The sequence below is a fragment of the Drosophila arizonae genome, chromosome 3 (assembly GCF_054131065.1).
Source record: "Drosophila arizonae isolate 15081-1271.41 chromosome 3, UAZ_ARI_1.0, whole genome shotgun sequence".
Taxonomy (NCBI): Eukaryota; Metazoa; Arthropoda; class Insecta; order Diptera; family Drosophilidae; genus Drosophila; species Drosophila arizonae.
Window position 1 is genome coordinate 14,524,065 of NC_142923.1, and position 22,926 is coordinate 14,546,990.

General features: G+C 44.1%; 9 protein-coding genes across 14 annotated transcripts; 5 read left to right on the plus strand and 4 right to left on the minus strand.

Annotated features, from left to right (window-relative positions):
* The first annotated feature begins 428 nt into the window (after positions 1-428).
* Positions 429-6,144, plus strand: LOC108611364 (lipase member H-A). 4 transcript variants are annotated; one of them, XM_089465785.1, is made up of 6 exons: positions 438-1,737; positions 1,891-2,032; positions 4,691-4,839; positions 4,914-5,348; positions 5,418-5,552; positions 5,681-6,144. In XM_089465785.1, exons 1-6 carry the CDS (start codon positions 1,692-1,694, stop codon positions 5,752-5,754), a joined length of 981 nt encoding a protein of 326 aa, XP_089321911.1. In that variant the 5' UTR covers positions 438-1,691; the 3' UTR covers positions 5,755-6,144. The 4 variants fall into 4 exon arrangements, with proteins under 4 accessions (XP_089321910.1, XP_089321911.1, XP_089321912.1 ...); XM_018003953.2 differs by having other exon boundaries at positions 440-1,737; positions 5,418-5,622; XM_089465784.1 differs by having other exon boundaries at positions 429-1,737; positions 4,914-5,622.
* LOC108611367 (replication termination factor 2) lies at positions 6,003-7,342 on the plus strand. The gene is made up of 2 exons (XM_018003954.2): positions 6,003-6,144; positions 6,200-7,342. The coding sequence occupies exons 1-2, from the start codon at positions 6,076-6,078 to the stop codon at positions 7,043-7,045; spliced, it is 915 nt and encodes a 304-aa protein (XP_017859443.1). The 5' UTR covers positions 6,003-6,075; the 3' UTR covers positions 7,046-7,342.
* Positions 7,209-8,323, plus strand: LOC108611368 (uncharacterized). The gene is made up of 3 exons (XM_018003955.2): positions 7,209-7,342; positions 7,397-7,588; positions 7,648-8,323. Exons 1-3 carry the CDS (start codon positions 7,259-7,261, stop codon positions 8,185-8,187), a joined length of 816 nt encoding a protein of 271 aa, XP_017859444.1. The 5' UTR covers positions 7,209-7,258; the 3' UTR covers positions 8,188-8,323.
* A 324-nt stretch (positions 8,324-8,647) lies between these two features.
* EMC3 (ER membrane protein complex subunit 3) lies at positions 8,648-9,772 on the minus strand. The gene is made up of 2 exons (XM_018003956.2): positions 9,453-9,772; positions 8,648-9,395 (listed from the first exon to the last, which is right to left on the minus strand). Exons 1-2 carry the CDS (start codon positions 9,599-9,601, stop codon positions 8,804-8,806), a joined length of 741 nt encoding a protein of 246 aa, XP_017859445.1. The 5' UTR covers positions 9,602-9,772; the 3' UTR covers positions 8,648-8,803.
* Positions 9,773-9,876: 104 nt separating this feature from the next.
* Dpy-30L1 (Dpy-30-like 1) lies at positions 9,877-11,255 on the plus strand. Its single transcript, XM_018003959.2, has 2 exons — positions 9,877-10,006; positions 10,509-11,255. Exon 2 carries the CDS (start codon positions 10,639-10,641, stop codon positions 11,113-11,115), a length of 477 nt encoding a protein of 158 aa, XP_017859448.1. The 5' UTR covers positions 9,877-10,006; positions 10,509-10,638; the 3' UTR covers positions 11,116-11,255.
* Positions 9,906-10,494, minus strand: LOC108611372 (ARL14 effector protein). The gene has a single exon (XM_018003960.2). It carries the CDS (start codon positions 10,372-10,374, stop codon positions 10,033-10,035), a length of 342 nt encoding a protein of 113 aa, XP_017859449.1. The 5' UTR covers positions 10,375-10,494; the 3' UTR covers positions 9,906-10,032.
* On the minus strand, positions 11,183-14,288 carry Nup107 (nuclear pore complex protein Nup107). Its single transcript, XM_018003949.2, has 3 exons — positions 13,450-14,288; positions 11,692-13,390; positions 11,183-11,630 (listed from the first exon to the last, which is right to left on the minus strand). Exons 1-3 carry the CDS (start codon positions 14,020-14,022, stop codon positions 11,266-11,268), a joined length of 2,637 nt encoding a protein of 878 aa, XP_017859438.1. The 5' UTR covers positions 14,023-14,288; the 3' UTR covers positions 11,183-11,265.
* Positions 14,289-14,402: 114 nt separating this feature from the next.
* LOC108611362 (uncharacterized) lies at positions 14,403-19,380 on the plus strand. Its single transcript, XM_018003950.2, has 2 exons — positions 14,403-14,811; positions 16,392-19,380. The coding sequence occupies exon 2, from the start codon at positions 16,424-16,426 to the stop codon at positions 18,746-18,748; it is 2,325 nt and encodes a 774-aa protein (XP_017859439.1). The 5' UTR covers positions 14,403-14,811; positions 16,392-16,423; the 3' UTR covers positions 18,749-19,380.
* On the minus strand, positions 19,348-22,798 carry LOC108611652 (nonsense-mediated mRNA decay factor SMG8). 3 transcript variants are annotated; one of them, XR_016269494.1, is made up of 5 exons: positions 22,674-22,798; positions 21,556-22,621; positions 21,454-21,500; positions 19,476-21,400; positions 19,348-19,413 (listed from the first exon to the last, which is right to left on the minus strand). XR_016269494.1 is itself a non-coding variant. In XM_018004401.2 (4 exons), the coding sequence occupies exons 1-4, from the start codon at positions 22,727-22,729 to the stop codon at positions 19,678-19,680; spliced, it is 2,892 nt and encodes a 963-aa protein (XP_017859890.1). In that variant the 5' UTR covers positions 22,730-22,798; the 3' UTR covers positions 19,348-19,677. The 3 variants fall into 3 exon arrangements, 2 of the variants coding, with proteins under 2 accessions (XP_017859890.1, XP_089321909.1); XM_018004401.2 differs by having other exon boundaries at positions 19,348-21,400; XM_089465783.1 differs by having other exon boundaries at positions 19,348-21,400; positions 22,679-22,755.
* Positions 22,799-22,926: the final 128 nt, after the last annotated feature.

Genomic DNA, 22,926 nt, shown 5'->3' on the forward strand with positions numbered 1-22,926 from the left:
TCCATAAATTGCAAAGTATATAACTATGCACTTCAATTATATGCATTTGCATTTTCAATTATATTTATTATTATCATTCATTTGATACCATATGATTTTTCTAAAATCTAATTGATTTCATATTTAAACAAATCTAATTTCTTATTCGAAAATCTAATTTCGATTCATATAAAACTTAATGAAATTCTAGCCCCGAATAGATTTCAGTCAAAGTTTGCTTTCGTGTTTGATACACTTTCATCTGCATTTATTATTCTGTTTGAGCACTTGGGTTATCTCTAAATACACATATAGATGCAGGTAAGATAACAACGCATATGGCCAAGGCGATGGCAAATCGTTAGCAAAGCAAACGACTTTGGCTGTAATATCCGCTCCATGAAATACAATATACAAAATCAGTGCAGCGTTGCGTGTGAGTTTGCAAAGAAAGAGTCAGCGAAAAGCCTAAGGCTGGCCAAAGTCAAGGCAGCGGCTCGACGGCGGCGACGGCGACAGCGAAATTCTTTGGCAGCGACTGCAGTTGCGCGGCTTTTTTATCGCTTCGCATTCGAAGCGCATTGCACGAATGGGCAAGACGTGAAAAGCATTCGCGGTTCAATTAGGCAACAGATTTAAACTCCAATTGGACAATTTTGTGTGTTAACTATTTGAGTTATGTGAACAACAGAAATCGAAAATAAGCAATATATTAATAAATTATGTACACTTTTGTGACCACCTGATTATACAGATATCGAGTTTCCGTTGAAGCAAAAAATTTGAAAGCGTGTTCAAAACTTGTCACATTTATGAAGAGAAAGGATTATATTTTCTTTCTAAAGCTGAAAGTTTCAATTACAAAAGCAAAACAATAATCGTATAATAAATAATCGAAATATCCAAAGAAATTCATGGCTATTTATAATATACATCTCAATCAATTTAATATAAATTTATAGCCTATATTTAATCAAAATTAAATATGTAAATTTCAATACAATAAACAATAATAATGGCTGGCTGTAAGAAAAAGTTTTAGCAGTAACAAATATTGGACTGTGAAGGAATAATTGTATTTTTTTTTTTATATATATATTAAAATAATATTTATAAAAATATTTATGAAAAACAATTTCAAGTAACTTAAAAAAAAAAATTGTCATAAATTAATTAATTTGAGAAAAAGTTATTCAAAAATATTTTAAATTGAAACGCATAATGAAATGCTTTACAAATATATGAAAAGTAAAAAATCAAAAGCAAAACAATAATACAAAATAAAAATTAAATAAAAATAATAATAACAACAAATAGTTATTTTAATTTTATAATAAAAGCAAGCAAAATTTAATAAATATTTTATAAATTGTAAAAATACAAAAAAAAAAAAAATAGTTCAACTAAAAATAAATTCAAAGAAAATTTAGAAACATGCCAAGAGAAGTTAAAATAATTTATTTTTGATATTTAAATTATTATTAGAAAATTATAAGATATAAATAATCAAAAACATGAGTTTTTTATAAAACGATTTAATTCAACAATTAATCAAAACAAAATTGCAATTGCATGTAAAACAATAATTAATGTGAGCAAGTTTACCGCGAATAATAATTTTGCTAAAAAGTACAAAAACAACAAAGGGAGAGGAGACAGCAAACACCCACACACACATCTATATTTAGCTGGCAATTAAAAGTGCAAGAGCAATGAAATGTTTAATTGCGATCTGCCTCTTAACGCTGATATCCAAAGGTACAAAACCAACAACAACAGCAACAACAATAATAATAATAATAATAATAATAATAAATAAAACAAACCGAAAATCAACAACAACAACAACAATTATGTAGATGAAAAACGTTGACTAAAACAGTTTCGCTCACGATCTAACAACTTTTGCAGATGCTCAAACGCTGCTGCTGAACCAAATGGATTGGAAAAATCTGCTAAACAGTGGAGCGCTGGATGTGAACGTGTTGCGCTGTTTTCTGCGCGACAAAAACTTTTGCCCCAGTCCCTATATACAGCACCGTCTCTATGCGCCGTAAGTTCAGCTAGGCGGCCCCTGTCCCTCCGTCTACCTCAATGTCTTCTGCCTTGACAGCCAATTAAGGCTATGTGCGATAATCTCCACAATCCATCTAATTTATGCGAAAAAGAAAAACAATTTAAAGTTCGCCAAAACATTTTGGGTGAAAGTGTGAGAAATCGGCAGCTGCGACAATTAGCCCAAGCGGAATTCTTGAACCGATTATTAGGCCACTGCTCGGAGAAGCGACGAAGCCAACTTGTGCAACCACCAAGGATATGGGTTGAAGAAATTGATAATTTATAGGCGTCTCAACTTGTTTTCCAATCTGACCCACATTCGAGTGAGAATATTACATGCGGGCGTAACTGACTGCGTGATACGCGTTACTGTAGTAATACGAAGCTAAATTTATTTAAAATGAGATATTTTTAGATTTGCTTCGTCCCATTCGGCTGATCATGTTATTTATAGGGATATCTGTGTAGTAGGCTGAAAACTGGTTTCTTCCGATTCCTCAAGCTCAAACTGGGGCTAGCTTCTGAATCACTTTTGATATATGTATTGTCACATAGCTAATAACTCCATTAATGTAATTTTGTATATATAAAGCACTATAATATATATTATTATATTAATATTTTATATTATTTCTATTTATATAAATGAGAATAACTTTCAGTTAAGATAAACATATGACACTCCTCCCAAGCTCTTATATATAAATATATATGTGACATATATTTTAACCTGGAGTAACAGAAAATCGCTTGTAAATTTCAAGTTTTTGGTTTGAAAAAGAAGCTTAAACAGGAATATTTAAGAGAAAACAAAAAACACATATAGAATTTCTATGTTAGACACGTCCGCCCATAATCGCATTAGATTTTGATATACATACATATATTTTAAATTGAGTGTCTCTTGCTCTGAAGTACAAACACCTGGACAATCATTAATCAAAACCCATATACTCTACTCACTTCCTGCACGAGTATAAATAGCCACCTGTTGCAGATGCCGGCCGCAGGCGGTCGAGGCTGTGACATCAATTGCAATTGAAAACAAAGTATTGTACAAACTATGCTCTTCGCGAGTCGTTCAACCTGTCTGACCGTCTAGTCTAAACGAAATGCGACCAAGACCCACTCCCAGTTCAACTGCAACTCCAAGTCCAAGTCCAAGTCCAAGTCCAAGTCTGTGTCCAGGCTGAGCCAGTGCAGTTGCCTATTTTGGCCAGTGAATGTGAATGTAATAAATGCCACAGATTACGTGATACATCGATGTTGACAACTTTTAGCTATGAAACTGGAAATTTTCACTTGAAGAACAATTGAGGCCGATCAAAGCCAATTGGAACTCAGTCTCAATGTATTTAACTGGCAGAAGAGTTCGGCTAACAGACATGACATACATTTTTTTTTTATATAGAACAGCTTATAGAACAGTTTATAGAACTGTTATACTACTTACTAGATATTTTTGTTGTATATTTACACGTATAAAAAAGTTGTATCAAATCACTTCTTTTTTTTTTTTTTTTGGAAATACTTATTTTAATTTAGAAGATTTTTTAATAGCGGGTATTTGATTATTTTGCTAATTGTTACGCCCTAGTTTGTATAATATTACTTAATTAATGAAATAAATGCACTAGCATGTTTCAAGTCTTAATGAAGCTTCGGTTATGCATGCAGTCACACGAACAGCATGCCAGACAGGCGGACGGACATGCGGCCAAACGATCTTCACTTATAGCCAATAGACTCTTTTCTACTAATTCTTCAGCTGACTAGAAGAAACTTAGGAATTTGCCATCACATCATCATGTCAAGTGTGCTTAGTCATAATCAGGCTAGCAAAATCTGCCTAGTTTTTGCTAACCCTTGGCTATATGAAAATCCTAGTTTGACCTGCTTTCAATGACCTTTCGTGGATGGTCCAACGTTATTCACGTCAGATTTAAACTTATGGCACCTCAAAATTGTGTCATTTAGGCGCTTCAAGCGATGGCACACTTACTTTCCTCACGGCAACCGAAACGGGTTAAAATGAATTGAAGAAGCTTAGCGTGGGCTACTTACAAGCTTAAAAGAAAAATGATTGATTTAGTTTGCTGAAACTGAGTCCAGTTAAGATGCAAAATATTCAATAAGAAGTCAAATAATATAAAAATATATAAAACGTTGCTGTTTCTGCTGCTAAATCATATCGAAGCTAAATTTTTGTGTGAATAATTAAATTTTGAATATCTCCTATGTCCTGTTAGCTATAGTTCAACATATTATTGTAAAGTTTTTTCTTCATTTAAAATGTGTTCAATATATTATAAAGCTTTAAACTCTCAGACGGAAATTTCAACATCCATAATTTATATATTGTTTGTATTAAGATATAATATTATTAAATATATGTATTGCTTAGTAATTTATAGAAATATACGCAATCACATATAAATTTCTGTTTAGATTATATAACAATTGCCTTTTGAGCGACCCTTCCAATCTGCATTATGTCACATCGTATTCAATCGCTAGCTTCGCAGAATCACTGATGCATAAATAGCTCAAATAACATAAGTTTGCTAAGCGATTAGCTGCGTCGTTTCCTAGATATGAATTTCAGCTGAGCATGTTTGCATAATTTTAATCAGTTTTCGCTTCTCGGTTGCAGTAATGGGCCGCGCATGGGGCTGCCGCTGAACATCCACAATCCGTTGACCCTGTACAAGGGCGGCTTCAGCAAGCAGCGCGAGACGGTGTTCATAGTGCACGGCTTCAATGGGACGGCGGTTGACATGCATCTGCAATTTTTGCGGGATGGTTAGTGAGTATGGAATAGTTGCGCCGATCGACGACTGAAGACCTTTAACACGCCTCATTGTCTTTGGCTTTAGCATACTTGTCGCGGGAATTCAATGTGATAACTGTCGATTGGCGTCCGTTGACACGTTATCCGTGCTACCTGCACTCGCTGATTAACACCCGTTTGACGGCGCAGTGCACCGCCCAGGTGTACTCGTTTCTCACGCACTATGGCGCGGAACGTGAGAAAATCACCTGTGTGGGCCATTCGCTGGGCGCCCACATCTGCGGCATGATCAGCAATCACTTGACGATGAAGCAATATCGAATCATTGGGCTGGACCCAGCGCGTCCTCTGATTGAGCGCAAGAAGAGCAATCGGTTCCGACTGTCGCATGATGATGCCAGTGTTATACAGGTGCTCCACACGAATGCCGGCTACCTCGGCCAGGAGGACAATACGGGACATCTCAACTATTGTGTGAATGGAGGCCGGGTGCAGCCGTACTGCAAAGGAAATCCGATTAGTGAGAGAAAATATCTGTATAAATGTATAGGTAATTTAACGATTTTCATTTCAATCTACCGAAACATAGGACGTTCGCGCTGCTCACATTTTCTGAGTATTTGCTACCTGGCCTCAGCCACCATGAAGCATTCCAAATTTATGGGCGTGCCCTGCCCGAATGGCTGTGTCAATATATCAGGGCCTAGACGTTTGCCAGTTAACGGTAAAGTGAACCCCTTTGAGTTTGTATCGTTGCTGCGGGAATATAAAATAGGAAATGATGCGCCAGACGAGTAAGCTAATTTGTACTTCAAATTTTATTTAACGATATTTTATTTTATTTTATTTTAGAGCACGCGGCTGCATATGCATTGATGTACCATTTGCAAAACATTGTCCTTTTGTGGATTAATAGAATTAATTAATAGTTTATAGTTAATACGTCATTGTAAGTAAGTTATTAACAATAAAATGTAGAGTATATCGCACAACGGTAATTTAAATTTTTACCTTGGCGCCAAATGCCCAGGATATTGCATGTTTAGGGAAATTGTTGTTCCAGGGAAATTGTCGTCTCAACAGCGCATCAGAAATATCGATATGAAGTATCGAACAGACATGCAGTATATCGATAGCTGCACATCTCTAATTTACCATACAGTCAATGAAAACAACTGATGAGCGAGAAAAACACATAAATAACAATAAATAATTAATTTGTAGATTTTATCTGATAATAATATAAAATGGGATGCGATGGAGGTACCATACCAAAACGTGATGAGCTTGTAAGAGTTAAGCAAAAGCCGGAACAGGTAAGGAAATTGCTCACATTCCAGCCATTCGCTTTCTCATAGTGAAAACTTACAGAAAGACAAAGATGCAGAACGTGAGTTTCGGTGGCTGCACTGTGCGCTGACCCAGCAGCGTTTGGAGGAGCCCATTGCGATGTGCTCTATGGGACGTCTCTACTCCAAACAAAGTGTCATCGAACGTTTGCTGGAGAAAGAGAAAATGCCCGAGGGCTCAGCGCACATACGCAGTCTGAAGGACATCAAGACGCTGCAATTGACTCCAAATCCTGCATTCACGGATGAGGACAAGACCGAGGGTCTGCTGGACACACGCCATGCGCCCTATATATGTAAACTAATAGGCCTGGAGATGTCGGGCAAGTTTCGTTTCGTGGCGCTATGGACCTGCGGCTGTGTCATGTCAGAGCGTGCCCTGAAACAACTTAAAGGCAGCATGGCCAGTTCTTGTCCACTTTGCCAGGTGCCCTACAGTGTGGAAGATGTAATTGTGCTGAATGGCAATGATGAGGATCTGGAGCTAATGAAAGTCAAGAGTGAAATGCGTGAGGCCAAACGCAAGTCTGCCAAGAAGGATAAGAAAAACTCAAAGAAAACTGAAACAGAAACGAGCGTCAAGGCAGAACCAAAAGATGAACCCGCCTCCACTTCCAAAGGAGTAGAAAAACCCCCTACCACCAGCAGCAGCAGCACCAGCCACAAGCTGAAAATTGTGGCCAATCCCAAACGTCTGGGCGCCGTCAATGCTATGCAAGACCCAGAATTGAAGCGTCTTAAAACAGATTTTAGCGTTGCGAAGGATCCGAAGGCTACCGATGTGTACAAATCTCTGTTCACCAGCCACAAAACTGATAAGGAACAGGAGCGCGCTCACTGGATCACCTACAATCCGTTCTACAATTAATGGCAGAGATGTCTCCAACCTGATTTGACAAGGGAGAACTCGCCCACTGGATCGGCTACAATTTGTTTGTAATTTAGAATTCTATATAGACTTAAGATCTGAGTTCAGTTTGCTGTACGCTTTCAATCACAATATCCTCAAAGTAAAAACAGAAACAGTAGGTACTGTTTCAGTTTAGTATATGTAACTGATTCTTACACGAGAGATTTCAATATGTATCGCTCGTCCTATCAAAAGGGATTCCTGACGGTTCTTTACAGCGTGGGCAGCTCCCCGCTGGATAAATGGTCCACATATGTGAGTATACGGCAAACGCTGTCTAATAGACATCTATAAGAATTCAATATGCAGACAAAAAATGGTTATATCAAACGCGTTTACGATGAGGATATTAAATCTTTGGTACTGGAAATAATGGGATCGAACGTCTCGACTACATTTGTACATTGCCCCAGCGATTGCAAAGCAGAGTTGGGTATTAAGCTGCCATTTCTGGTGTTGCTCATAAAAAATATGCATAAATATTTTTGCTTTGAGGTTAAGGTGAGGCTGCAGAGCTATATGCAATGTCAGATTAAATCTGATTCGAAATCCGTTTGTAGATTCAGGACGATCAGCGCTTTATGCGCCGCTTTCGTGTATCGAACTTCCAGAGCAAAACATCTGTGAAGCCCTTCTGCACAGCCATGCCCATGGGCATGTCGCCTGGCTGGAATCAAATACAATTCAATTTGGCCGACTTTACACGTCGCGCCTATGGCTCGAACTACTTGGAGACCGTGTCGCTGCAGGTGCACGCCAACGTGCGCATCCGACGCGTCTACTTCACTGACAAGCTTTACACTGAAGCCGAGCTGCCCAATGACTATCGTCTGATGGGCAAGCCCAAGGATCTGAAGAAGGAGAAACAATTTAAGGCACCGCCCACCGCTCGTCCACCATCGCCTCTGAATACGGCACGTGCCGAGGCGGCAACTGCCAAAACCGAGGAGTCGGCGGCGCCAGTGGAGACAGATACCGAAATGGAGATGGGCGCTTCCGACGCTGGCAAATCGGCCCCGCCAGAAACTGCTGAATCTGATGCGGCTCCAACAGAAGAGCCGCCGGCACAGACCGACGCCACCGAGGAAGCCTATTATTAAGATATTTCTGCTGTTAATGTTCAAATGTTCAGTTATATGTTTAGATTGTGCACGCAACTGGAAAGAGGCCCAGGCCAAGGCCGAGTAGCAGCTAAATTAGCTAGTCGTAGGAATACAAGAATCGATTAAAAATATACATTCCGTTTTTGTTTCATCTCGTTAAGGTGGGTTGCTCGTAGGGAGAGAGGGCATGAAGAATCTTTAACTGGCAAAAGCATCAGGGATCATATTTCGTATGGTCAGGTCCACTCAAACGATCTGCTGAAGTCCTCTCTTTAGAGCACCGTTCGTTCTCTTCTCTCCTGTACTGAAATATCAAGAGAAATTCATTATAAAATTACCTAACCAATTTCACGATCGTCTCTGTTTATTTTGTGTATACTAAGAATTCACTATTGATTTTGGAGTGGCATGGGACACTTGGTAACTACTGTTGGGCACATAAGAGGAACAACTAAAGTACGATTCGTAGACATAATAGTTTATTAATTGCAAGACTCGAAAACAAACTTCACTGCTTCGTTCAGAATCCGTCGTCTAAATTTTGCTAATAGGTAAACCTTAAAAAAAAACTCTCACGCTTGTTATACGGAACATTCGATTTCTTTGGGCGCAGCTAGGATGCGATGGCTTCGTTGGCGATGCTCAACATTTCCGTATCGATGTTTTTAAGCGCGTTGTGATACTCTGTGATCTCCAGTGCCTCCCATTCGGCTTTGAAGGCCGCCTTCGGGTCCTGGGGCATGGTCATTGCTGCGCCGGTCATAGCATCGGCCTGGGCTTGTGTCTGATCCGCGTGGTTGTTCTCGCCGAGCACAAGCGTGTAAATGGAACGCAAGCCAAAGACGTTCAGGAAATACCATGAGGCTGACGACACCCAGGCAGCATCGAGGGAAGCCAACTCCACGCCGCGCTGCAGCATAGGCTTGAAGCGCAGTGTGAGAGGGAATGGAACTTTGGTGGTCACAAAACCCGAGAACATCCAATTGATCCAGCCACCAATAACGACCATGGGCAGCACATTTATAAAGTTACCCTTGACCATGTCAGTCAGCATCGCCGAAGAGTTTTGTGCGACCGGCGCACGTTTCTGTGTCTTGAAATATCCCGTCTCCTCGTTGTTGAAAAAGTTCTTTCTCATGGAGAACGACTGGGCACTCAGATATTTTCCATTCTCGCGCAGCAGCCGAGCGCGAATCATGGCTTGGCTGTAAGAAAGGAGTTTCATACATAAATATTCAATTTCAATAATGAACCTTGCTCACCTGTCCATGATTTGGGTCATCTCTGCTTTTTTCTGCGTGGATATCAGAATGGACACGTAATGGCGCACAATACCAACTAAAAATGTGATTAATACGATGGGCAAGAACACCCACACGCGTATATCGGGATCTATTAGTAGCTCCGTCATATTTAATTATTAATTAGACTTAATATTCAACTAAATTTTCAGCACCCGACGAATTTGGTGCTAGAGATGGATGTGTATAAAAAATTGAAAATATCGGACCTATCAAGTAGCAATGACTGACAATAATCGATTCGGCAGTAAATAATTTGAATGTAAAATATTTAAATTTTTGTCTGACTAGTAAATAAATGGTATTGAAAAACCTTCTAAATTTCCAAATATATTTATAAATTATATAGAAAGTTACCTTATTTTCTTACATTAAGCCTGTAACCGATTCCAGTACCTAACTATCGCCAATCGATATTATTAGACTTTTCATTTATTCATTCATTTAATAATTATTACAATATAATAGTAGATTTTTTTAAAGTAATCATATAATATATACATTATCAGCTTATGGTACGTGTTTAATCATAAGTTTACATTTAGGTTTTTCCAGAACAGTATTTGTTGGATATTGTTAGGTCTTTGCCGTCATACACAATATTTTCATAGAAAAACTTGCGATTGACGCGACACTGTGGACCACATCTGGTTGACCCACAATTGCGGCACTCGTACCAACAGCCACTACATTGCTCGTTCATACAGTCGCAGACATCTAAGCCATTGGATCTTATATTTCCATATTCGTCATATGCGCTGTTTTTGCCATTATAGCAAGTTTTCTTCTTGACCTTGCGCTTGGATCTTTCTGCTTCCGTACTGCTGTTATCGTCTATGGTTTCCTTACGTTGTGGACGCTGTCGCAAGCTTCGAGCACTCATTGCTTTTATGTTTTCTAATATATTTATGTATATTTTGTGGAAAAACCAAAGTGGATAACCAATGGAAGATGAGCTTATCGATATTTACTCCAGCGATAAGTTATCGCACAACCCTTACGCATTTTTTTTTTCAGAATACGAATGTTCAGTGTGACCATTATAGTCGACTACATTGGTTCAACATATGACCAAGTTAAATACTCACCTCCTGCGACGCCAATAAAATTGAATTCGATTTATTGAACGATCAAAGAGATTGGAACAATGGAGACCAAGCCAGATTCGCCAGCAACAACAACGAATCCACCGCCAACAGCAGAAGCTGCTAAAGAGACCAGCAGTGCCGCAGGCGCCGTTGCAGTCAATAGCAATGCACAAACGCCATCAACTTCAGCGCCAACAGCAGCAACCACAGCCCCGGCACCAGTTTCAGCCAATAATTCCAGTTCCAGTACAGGAACAGCAGCGTCATCATCTGCACCAGCATCGGTTACGACAGCCAGCACTGCACAGCAGCCGCCGCCGGCTAAAAGGCCAAGCGCGCCAACAGTGACGCGGGCCGATCCCAGCGCTCTGCCTACACGCCAATATCTCGATCAGACAGTCGCGCCCGTCTTGCTTCACGGTCTGCAGGCATTGGCCCGCGAGCGGCCCACCGACCCCATACAATTTCTAGCCTCGTACTTGCTGAAGCACAGCAACGGCTGCGAAGAGCCGGTGGCCACCGAAGCCAGTACTTAGATGTAGTGTCTCGTCTTTGTTCCCAACGTTGCCCCGTTGCCCTAGCTTTGTAAGTGAAAGTCCCTAATCAATGTTTAAAATTACAAATACAAATATATAATAATAATAAATCGCATCCGCGCACCATTCACTTAATAAAATTTATTCCATTTAGGAAGTGATCGGGTAACCCCAGGGATCCAGTTTGTTGTTGAGCAGCTGCAGCGATGTGTCGGCAATCTTGACTAGCACCTCGGCCAGTTTCTGTTTCGTGTAGACCTTGTACAGCTGTCGACGCTCGTCGGCAATCTCATCTGCCAGTCGTATGCAAGCCGGATAATCGCCCGACTTGGCCAATACGTCGTGCAGCAGCAGCACAATCTCTGGCAGGCAAATGGAGCGCAGTTTTTCCAGCTGTAGGAGTCGGTTCTCCCAGTGCAGCTGTGCTGCATTCTCCGGCTCCTTCGGGATGAAAGGATCGCTTAGCCAGCCCTTTTCAGGAAACAGCAGCACATTGAACAGGGCATCGGTGGTCACTACATGAGAATAGAGAGATTAGAATTTGTTGGAATAGGGTTGGACGGACACTGTTCTTACGCTTGGATTGTTCTTTGACCTTTTGCTCCCAGCGTGCCAGCTCCGTCATGTAAGTCTGTTCCTTGTGTTGCGCACTCATGCGCTCCGTGAAATTGTCCTGTGTGGGGCCGGAGTTCTGTGTGTCCTTTTGCGGTGGTTGGGGCCGGGCCTGCTGCAGTCGAACCCACTCATTGAAGCTGTCCACCCCGGACAGGTAAACCTTGTAGCACAGGAACTCCTTCAGGCTGCACTCCTCGCGGGGTCCCAAGTTATCCAGGGAGCCATAAACCGTGATCAGCTGATTCGTCACGTCCGCGGGCACCATGGCAAACACCTCACGCACACACTCGATCTTGTTGCAGGCCAGATACTGACGCATCATGGCATTTGCCTGCCAGAGCAGCTCACCTCGTTGCTCCAGCAAATGCAGGAGATACTCGAGTGAGTGAATCTTACGTTTGTCTACTGCTGAAATGGACCCCGTTGGGGGTTCACCTAACGCGCTAGACGGAGCATTCTCCTGTCGCATGATCTCGACCGTATGACGGGTGATTTGCTCAACATCCAGACCCGCCTGCAAAGCTGCATCCAGCGCCTGTTCCCGCTGTCGCTTCTGATCGATTTTGGTAAGAAACTTTGCATAGAGCTGCACCTGCAGCTTGTTGGGTAGGCCCGCCGTATAGTAGGCAATGGCCTGAGGGTCTCCACGCTTGATCAACGTATCCACATAGGCGGCGATTATGCGTTCTGCCTGCTGCTGCTGTCCTTGCTGCTCCACTCTCCCGATCTGGCGCATGAAGAGCACAATATGCGCCATGAAACGCAGCTGATGAGGCGGTAGGTACGAGTCCTTGGGCACGGCGTCTAACCAGCGGCACATATGCTGCAGCAGCTCGCCACAGGTGTCCAGTATGATGTGCTGCTGGATGACGCCCAGTTGGCTCTGGGCATAGTCTCGCACAGACACATCCTTGGCCACGCTCAGCTCATCGAAGATCTGCTCCAAAGTCATTTTGCCATTCCAGTACTCGTCCGGCATGGGCTGATAGCGCTTCATGCAACAGCCGCGAATCTCGCTTTCGACTCGGATGTCTATCTGCACCTTCATGTACGCCCAGAGCAGATCCTGCCAATTGCTGTGCAGCAGCGTCTTCAGCGCGCCCAGGTGACCGCAGAAGACGGCCGCCGTGGCGCGTGTGTACTCATCGTATTTTTTGGAGTCGGCCAGCAGCCAGGCGCAACGCTTCCAAACGTCGCGGCGTGGATTGCCTTCGATGGGCAACTTCTCATTAATCTGGCCCGGCACATGCTGCTCAAAGTTGGGATCCTCGTGCAAACGCCAGCCTTCCAAAATGGCCGCCCGCCAGGTCTGGCCAAAGTGCTTGCACAGCTTGAGCGCCTCGTCGATGTGCCCGCTGCGTATGGCTGCAAAAATGGCGCGACCCAGACGAGCGTTGTCTTCCATGTCCAGGGCGTGCAGTGGCTTGCCCTCACGCACCGGCGCATCCGGATCCAGTTGCTTGCATATCTCATGGCCACGACCAAAGGCGGCTCCCTGCAGATTCTCCAGCTGAAAGAGCGTGTTTTCCCAGGCCATCATGCGATCATGACTCTGCAGTGCATTCGCCTGATCCTTCTCCTCGTAGCACTTCTCCAGCCAATCCACTACCATTTGGTACTCACGCAGCTGCGAATTTATGGAGTACAGCTGCTGTATGACCTATTAAATGGATATTGAAATTAAATATAGAACACATGAAATACAAATCAGAGGCTTACCTCCTTTTCGCTACCGCCCAGCAGTGGACCCTCCTGCATTTCATCATCCGCATGCGCATCATTTTGGAGCAACAATCGATCATAGTAGAGAGCGTGGAGAAGGCGCCAGGTGTTAATCTCTTGTTTCAGCCACTTGACGCTGGCCTCGCGCTGCTTTGTGCCATGGTTTCCGCCCATGCCACGGTCAATCTCCAGCTCCAGTTGCTCGACCACTTGCTCGCAGGCCTGGGCCAGCATTTGCACCACATCCAGCGTATCATTTGTGTTGTTGTGCGTGTGCAGCACCTCATAGAAGTGAGCAAAGAGTATGTCTATTTTATTGACTCCGTTATCTACTGCATCGATGTTGTCTGTTAACAGAGTGCTGTCGCCGCTCATGCTAGTCACATCAAATCCCGCCATTGTGCGATTCTGCATGCGAGACAGAAGTCCCATGGCTCCGGAGCTGGTGTTCCTGAACAAATCCTGCTCTTCCGGCAGCATCGTTATGGACAAGTTGTGTGCCTGATTGTTTTGCGTACTGTTCAAAGGCTGACGTAGCAGACTGCGCCGGGGCTGCAGCGGACTGTCCATTGTTGCTTCTTGTTTTACTTATATTTATATTAATATTCTTAGTTATCCACACGCGACAAAAATGCCGGGACTTTGCAATGCAACTTAATACAACACTGAATTTGGGCTATTTTGCAGCACTGACCATGCGTGGTACGCAGCTCATTTAAATTGTTTGAATCCTCGATATAAAAATTCAAATTTTATATGCGAATACGTATGTAAATGAACATATTAAATTGTTGTAATTTAATTTATGTCAGATATGCATTATTACACATGCTCCACAATGTCATGTGATGGTATTGTGGTATTGCTGTCAAACATGTTCAACGAGCACGATACACCTTTCAGCAAACCATTGTGAATGTCAAACTTTGCCATGCAACTTTGAGTTGTCAGCTAAGTTGGAACGTGCATGCGCCGCAGATTAAAAGTAAGCGTCGTTTTTATTATTTTGTTGTAACAATAAAAGGACGTTTTTTTGTTGTCGGTAATGTGATGCTTTAATTTTACACTGGCACTGGCAGTGCAGAGCCGAAGTATTGTTGAAAATACAGTGTGTAATTGCATAAACAAATATGGCGAGACACTGGCCAAATTGTTGTACGCTAATTGTGTAAATAAATGTATTCCAACTGTAAACCTGAAATTTACTGTAGTGCAGTTAAATAATCATATATATAGTTTATATGGAAGCAAGCAAACGGCAAAGATTATTTTCAAATGGCAACCAACTACAAATGTTAATACAGAAATAAATTCTATACCAACAAAATATAATTAAGTTAAAAAACAACACAACAAAAGGTAAGAACCGGAAATTGATTTTTTCTCATATACTTATGTTTATACATATGTAAGTATGTATGCATTTATGTATACATATATTCATATTCATGCATACACATTTATGTGTAGATACATACATATAACAGCATATATTAAGATATATGCATTAATATGCATAAACGTATCTACATACATATATACTAATTCATGTTTGAATGTATCTAAAATAAATACAGTTTTATAACAAATGAACTCTACATACTCGCTAGCCAGTGTATAGAGAGAGGCAAACAGAAAATCGAATAACTCGAGCATATTACTTTTGGACACATTAGTATATAAACAGTGTATCGGCAAATGTGTTTATTTACATATACATACATATATCTATATATAATTCCCTTAGCGGTATGTTATTGGTACTTTTTCTAAGGGGAAAAAATTTCCCATAGCAAACATAAATAATGCAAGAAAAGTGAAAATTACAATTATTAATTTATTATTTTTTAGTGCACTGTATATAGAGGAGTCAATAGGATATAGAGACAGATTGATGGGCATATAGAGTATATTATATATTCTATATAAAAATATAATATGTATATGTAAGCAGACATCATGTTTCTTGATTAACTTTATTTTTATTCTATATACTATAAAAGTAAAAAGATATAATACAATTAATTTATAGTAATAAAAGTAAAATTAAAAGGCCATACATTTATTTTATCATATTCATACATATATACACATCTATTTGTGGTAATATCTGCGAAAAAAAAGAAAAAGAATATATTCTTGTATTCCTATATAAATAATTTAAATTAAAAAAATTTTTTTTGCTAATGTATTTTACAAATTTTAAAATAATACTATTTTTTTTTTTTAATTGCTAAAAATACATTAATTTTTTTAAATTTATATTATATTTATTTTTTTGACGTCTGCAATGCCCGCATAACTTTTGCATGAACCTTGGAATTTAGCATTAATTAAATTAACATATAAGACTATTGGCATTCAGAAGGTCAAAGGCAGCGCACAAAAAATTACTATAAAAAGCTATATTGAATTTCTTTAAGTTGATTTAGTCGGACATTAACCAATAAATTGTGCCCGCTCTCCAATCGGTCCTTTGACATATGACACACATATGACATATGACACACTGTACTGCAGAAAAATTCGATCCATTATGCTTGGCTGCAGCAGCACTTGTTTACTTTAAGCGCAGATCCACTTATGTTTATGACTGTAGGACCATCATGCGCAGTCCCTAACTCCGGCACTGAAATAGTTTACAAAGTAAAAATCCACTTAGAGCGCGATCTTGGCCATTTACTTTTGCCTCGATGTGTTAGTCTTTAAGAACAGCTCAAACCGAACTGAGATTTCTACATCATAATAAAACTCAACCCAATAGGAAGAGAACTTCAAAAGTGTGAACTTCCTTAAAGTAAAAAAAAAAAAAAAAAAAAAAAAAGCAGTAATCATTGACTATATTGGTTTATGGCATTCTCCTACTTATCGAATATTATGTGTAATTTAAATCGACTTGAAAACCATAATTGCCTAATTTTTAATTTTTCTCTTTAAAGCCTTAACTCAAAAGCCAGAAATCGCATTAATCATGGCCGTGCAGCTGAAGAATGCGTATCATCATCTGCCGCTGACCATAACGCCGATACTCTGCCAGCCGCTGCTGACGCCGGCGCCGACGCCGCCGAAGCCGGAGCCGCCAGACTTGACGTTTCACTGCATGTGCTGTGCGGAGTTTTTTGTGCATCCCTTGGCGCTCTACCAGCACATGAACAGCAAGCATCCGAACGACTCGACGCCACAGCAGCAACAGCAGCAGCAGCAACAGCACGAGCAGGAGCAGGCGGCGGAGGAGGACAGCACAGATTATAGCTGGATCTTTGAGCCGGTCTGCGAGCTGGAAGTGGCCGCGGATGCAGCGCCGTTGCGCAGCGACGATGACAGCGACTCGAACAGCGACGAGGAGGCGGAGGAGGGCAGCGAAGCGGACAGCGACAATGATAGCGACAGCAGCAGCAGCAGCAACAACAGCAGCAGCGGCAGCTCCTCCAGCAGCAGCACCACCAGCAGCAGTGGTGGCCGTGGTGGGGCGATGGGCGGCACCAACAGCAACTCAAACACGCAGCCGAGCTTGGACAATGTCGCCTATGTCGATGTGGGCTCGACGCAGCCCATGCGAGGCCTGCTGCCCGGCCTGCAGCCCAATGAGTACCAGCTGCAGACAGCAGATCCGCATGAATCCACCTCCATCATACTGCTGCAGCCATCGCTGAGCATAACTCCAGTGCCGGTGGCGCCGTTGCCAGTGATGCAACAACAGGCGGCGCCGCCACTGCCGCCACAACCGCCGCTGCCCACGCTGAGTCTGGAGCCCGCGCCCATTAAGCGACGTCGTGGACGGAGAAGCAAGACGAATGCCAGCAGCGATGGCCAAGGGGCTGCAGCCGCTGCTGTTGCCCAGCTGGGCGCCAACGGGCAGAAGTGCTTTCAGTGCACCCACTGTGAGGCATCGTTCCCCAACGCCGGCGATCTGTCCAAGCACGTCCGCTCTCATATCTCGAACAAGCCGTTCCAGTGCTCCATCTGCCAGAAGACCTTCACGCACATCGGCAGCCTCAACACGCACATTCGCATCCACAGCGGCGAGAAGCCGTACAAGTGCGAGCTCTGCCCCAAGGCATTCACGCAGTCGAGCAGCCTGATGGTGCACATGCGCTCGCATGCGGTGCGCAAGCCGCATCAGTGTGTGCAGTGCGACAAGGGCTTCATCAACTACAGCTCGCTGTTGCTGCACCAGAAGTCGCACTCGGCGCCGGTGGAGAGCTTCGTGTGTCCGGAGTGCGAGCGGGAGTTTAAGGCCGAGGCGCTGCTGGATGAGCACATGCGGATGCACACCCAGGAGCTGGTCTATCAGTGCGCCATTTGCCGGCAAGCATTCCGCGCCAGCTCGGAGCTGGTGCAGCACATGAAGTGCCATATGGGCGAGAAGCCGTTCACCTGCTCCTTGTGCGATCGCTCGTTCACACAGTCGGGCAGCCTCAACATCCACATGCGCATCCACACGGGCGAGAAGCCCTTTCAGTGCAAGCTGTGCGACAAGTGCTTCACCCAGGCCTCCAGCCTGAGCGTGCACATGAAGATCCATGCCGGCGAGAAGCCCTTCCCTTGCCACATCTGCGGCAAGGCCTACAGTCAGCAGGCCTATCTCAACAAGCACGTCCAGGCGCATGCCATGGATGCGACGCCTGCGCGCCAGACGATGCCAGCGATGTCAGCGATGCCGCCGGCGCCAGCGAAGGAGACGCTTGTCTGCATCGTATGCGGGGCGCTGCATGCGGATGCCACGGCCCTGGCACAGCATGTGACGCGAGAGCACACGGCGCTGCTGGACAACATGAAACAGGCCACAATACCCCAGGCGCCGATGGCAACGGGCAAATGCAGCGCCGTGGAGCGACAGGCGCAGCAGCAGGCGTACATGGTGCGTGTGCAGTCGATGCTGCAGCAGATGAACCAGCAGCAGCAGCAGCAACCGGCCATGGACTCGGCTGGCGAGGATGAGGAGGAGCTGGACGACGAAGACGAGCTGGACGAGGATGAGGCTGTCGAGCAGAACGAGACGCAGCAAATGGCCAGCATCGACGACGATGACGAGGATGAGGAAGAAGACGACGACGATGACATCGATGATGGTGATGATGAAGATGAAGATGATGATGAAGATGCAGTCGACGATGACGACGACGATGATGATGATGGAAATGAGCAGCAGCTGATAACGGATGCAGATATGTACTACGATATGCCCGGTGATTTTGCCGACATGGAAGTGGGCTGCGAGGAGGAGGTGTGCGGCGATTTTATTGAGAATGACGACTATGCTGCCGAAGAGGAGGTCTACACCGAGGATCTATAATAGCCGTTAAACTATATATCAGAGTTAGTTATGAGGTTACGCATCAGTTCAGATCACTATGATTACTATTATTGCAAACTGCATGCAAATCCTTGTTGTCACTGAAGCTAAGCGAACGCGAACAAACTTTACATTTTACTAGTTTAAGTCCTGTTTCCTGACCATAGTTATGATTATTATTGCTTATGGTAGTATTTAAATCATTATCACTCTCTCTCATACAACCACACTAGGATGAAGTACCTGGCAGAGCTCTCATATTTAAACGTTCTATAGACTTGTATGTTTAAGTTTTAACCCAATTATAATAGTTGCTTGCAGCTTGCAGAAGCCCCCATCTTCCATCGGTTGCTAACCTTCTCTCGCATATCAGCTTACAGTCTCTATAAGATTAACTCAGTCGGAGCTCTGCCCACGTACTCGAGCTCATTCGAATGCACCACTTTAAATGGTATTATACTTTAGTATTAAGCTACCCAATGTACGCTGCTCATTTATCTAATGACCCACACTGAATTGTGGGTCATGGTTTTGACCCTTATCCAAAAGAAAACAAAAAGAAATTCCCTCACAATTACAAAAGAAAAAACCTGAAGAGATTACATTAATCGTTACCTTAAAAACAAATTAAAGCTCTGTAGTTTATTTAATTTAAGAGACGTTTACTGGAAAGAAGAGGAAATATTATTGTAATTAATCTGTAGAATTTCGCTACTAGGAAAAGTACCTTTAGAAAGAATAGTAATTTTAGATTGTAAAATCCCTCTAAAAGTTAGAATAGTAGAGTGGAGTAGAGAGAACAAGTAAGCCTCTACATCATCATAACATTCTACGCCAGGTTTTCATAACTAGCTCAGCCCAGTTAACATTTTTTATATAACATTGTTTACATTCTGTTAACGAATCAATGTAATTGATAAGCAAATGCTTTAAAGCCTTGTAAAATTGAGCGGTGCGCCGGCTGACTGAATCGCATCTGTGGTGTCGGTTTCGGCAATGCCAAACATGCCGGGCAAAAGACAGCCGCTGGCAAAGGGATCATCCGGCTCGAATTTGGCCGGCGGCGCTATTAGCACATTATCGCCCTGATAGACATAGGGGAAGCGCAGTATCCAGTAGGCGCTCTGCGAGAGACGCGGCAGCACGGTGCAGCCCAGGGTGAAGGTGTACTTGCCCACACGCACCTTGGGATCGACTATGATGTTAACGGGCGCCTTCGGGGTGACCACATGAATGCGCATCAGCTGCGCCAGAAAGCTGACCTGGCCGCGACACGGGCAGGGGAAGTACAATGGCATATTGTTGTTGACCAGCTTGCTGCAGGTGTCGCGTTCGATGTCCGCACCGCCGCGCAGCACACGATCTGGACTGCACATCATGAAGCGATGGCCACGCGAGCACTCGTACTCGAAGCCCACGAAGATCTTGAGGGCCAGGCGATCGCCCTGCTTGCGGTAGCGCTGATTCTTCTTGCCCATCTGTTGTAGCGGCGGATGCTTGTGATGCGGCTGCAGCAGTCGCACATGCACATCCCAGGGCAGCAAGAAATTGGCGCCAGAGAGGAAGCCGCTCTGGAAGTGCTCCTGCAGCCCGGTGTTGTGGCTATAAATGGAGCTGGGACCCACACAAGCCAGCGACCAACTGGGGAACAGCGGCAGCAGCTCACACGCACTGCACATGTGCACCAGCCCGGGCAGGTATTCCGTGGTAGAGACTAGCTCTGGCATCGAAGCAACCGACTGCGATTCGGGACAACTCTCGCTGAGTGCTTCGGTGGCAGTCTTCTGGTCGCTGCGCTCTTTCAGCTGCAGCACTAACTCATTCTCCGTATTGGCGCTCGACGTGTCGCTGCTGGAGCTGTTGCTACGGCTGCGACTGCTCTGCCCGCTGCTGCATACTTGAGAGCTGATCTCGGGAGAGTGCGCGTCCTCGCCCTCGTTGAGCGAATCGCCGAAGCCCGCTATCGACATGTTCAGGTCGGAGCCGTAGGTTGCCGAAAGAGGCTGCGAGCAGCAGTCGCCCAAGGTCTGCAGTTGCTTCTGTGGCGCTGGCTCGGCCGCTTTGATTGGCTGCGAGTAGAGCTCGTCAGCTGCCTCGGCGTCCAGATCGCTGCCGCCCTGAACGGCAGGTTCCATTCGGTTTTTACTCGCCAACAGCAGCGGAAAGGCGGCCTCAAATGCCGCCGCTCGATAATCGCTAATTGAAGGCGTAAACAGGGGAAACTGAAACTTTTTGACCTTGACGCACAAGTTGCACATGACCGCCAGTTGCTCGTAGTAGTCATAGTTGGCCTGCCGCAGTGTGAACGGATCCTCGCGCCTGCCTTGCGTGCGTCCGCAATTGCAGCTGGAGATGTGCACAATGCCGCTGCTATGTTTGTCGTGCGCCAGATCCTTGGGCAGCGTGCAGGGATGGCCGCGCAGGCTGAGCTGTTCGCACTGCTGCCGGCCATCGTGCCAGTATTTCAGGCAGACATCGCTGAGCTTGGCCAGCGCCATCTCCACATACGGACCGCGTCCTTCCTCCTCGAAGGCCAGCGTGGCATCCGCCAGCAGCTGTTTGTGGGTGGCGCTGCCGTAAATGGCGGGTGCTGCGTTCCTATAGGCGGACACGCCCTTCTTTAAGCCCAGCTCGCACAGATGGCACCAGAACCTGTTGGGATAGAAAATGGTTAACAAAGGAATTTTTGATAAGCTCCTACTTACTTTTTCTCATAGTTAAGACTCTCATTAAGTTCCCGCAGATAGGCTTGCTGCAATTAATTATTATTAATTATAAATAAATATTTACAATAAATATTTTCTTACATAGTTGGTGTTGTCTGTTACGTAGTTGGCATCGTGCACATTTTGAATCAGTAGCCTGTATATTTGAGCCATGCAGGTGTGCCAATCCCTGGCGCTCAGCAGCTGGTATTGTGGCGTTTGCGTCAACAGCTTGAAGGAGCCCTCGTCAAAGTAACCCTGCAGAGCATCTTGCACATGACGCTGCAGGAAATGCCAAGCGGTATGGTTTTTCTTGTAGTCAAGCTCCTTGGAGTCGCGCGTTTTATAATCCGCTCCAAAGGGCTTCACAAAACCCTCGAATGGCGCAAGTGATATAATATCCAAATCTTCATCCTCTTCTTTGGCATCTGGCTTGTTCATGGTCGTGTTGAGCGCCTCAATGGCGTGCGACAGTTGGTCCGGATGTAGCTCCTCGTGAGCATTGTAGAACACAAACTGCTTGTTGTTGGGCAGCGCCACCAGGGAGGTGTTCACGTTATTGGTCAAAATGTTGTACTGGCGCAGCAGGTGGAAGATCTGGTCCTCCGTTTTAAACTCATAGCTGGATATATGATCACGTGTCTTCTCCTCATCCCGCGGGTAGTTTTCAAACAGAAAGAGCACACGCGGCGTGCAAGGGCGAGCTCGGTCGCCGAGCATTAGGCCTACGCTTGTTTCGTGCAGCATTTGGGGCAGGAATTCCAGCACATGCTGCTCGCGTACATATTTTAGCAGCTGGCAGATGGTCACCAGCGTGGTGTCGAATATCTCTGCGGTCTCCACATAGACCACAATGTGACACACGTGCAACGCCAGCAGCATATTGCGCACAAATCGACTACGCATTCGATAGTAAAAGTTGTCGAAGTCAATGGAGGTTTGACTCAGCAGCTGCTGGCTCAGCACCGCCTCATCGTAGGTGGTCTCAAAGTGCAGCATCAGCGTATTGGTACCTGGCTTATAGTAGCACAGTATCTGTCCATCTGCCGGCTCATGCAACTTATTCGGCCTCATGTCGAAGGCGCTCATTTTGTTCGCCTGCGGTCCTCTCGAGCGTCCAATAACGCCGACAACCACCAGCGAGTTGTTCAGCTCTGCTAGCATAGACCTATAGAATTGTACGCGGTCAAGTTTTGCTGATTATATTGCTTAACACTTACTCAACATTTTCAGGAATGTCTGGATATTTCCAGGTATAGTAACTCTTGGAGCTCATATTCTGCGTGCAGCGGTAACAAAAACAAGGCAAACATAAACAAGTTGAGATGGCAGCAAATACATCGATATATCGCAAATATCGCCATGTTCTCCAATAACTATCGATTCATATATTTTGGTAGCACCGCCAAGAGCTATCGACTTTTGAATATGTGTAGTGATATATGTAAGTACACCCGTTAAAAAAAAAAAAAA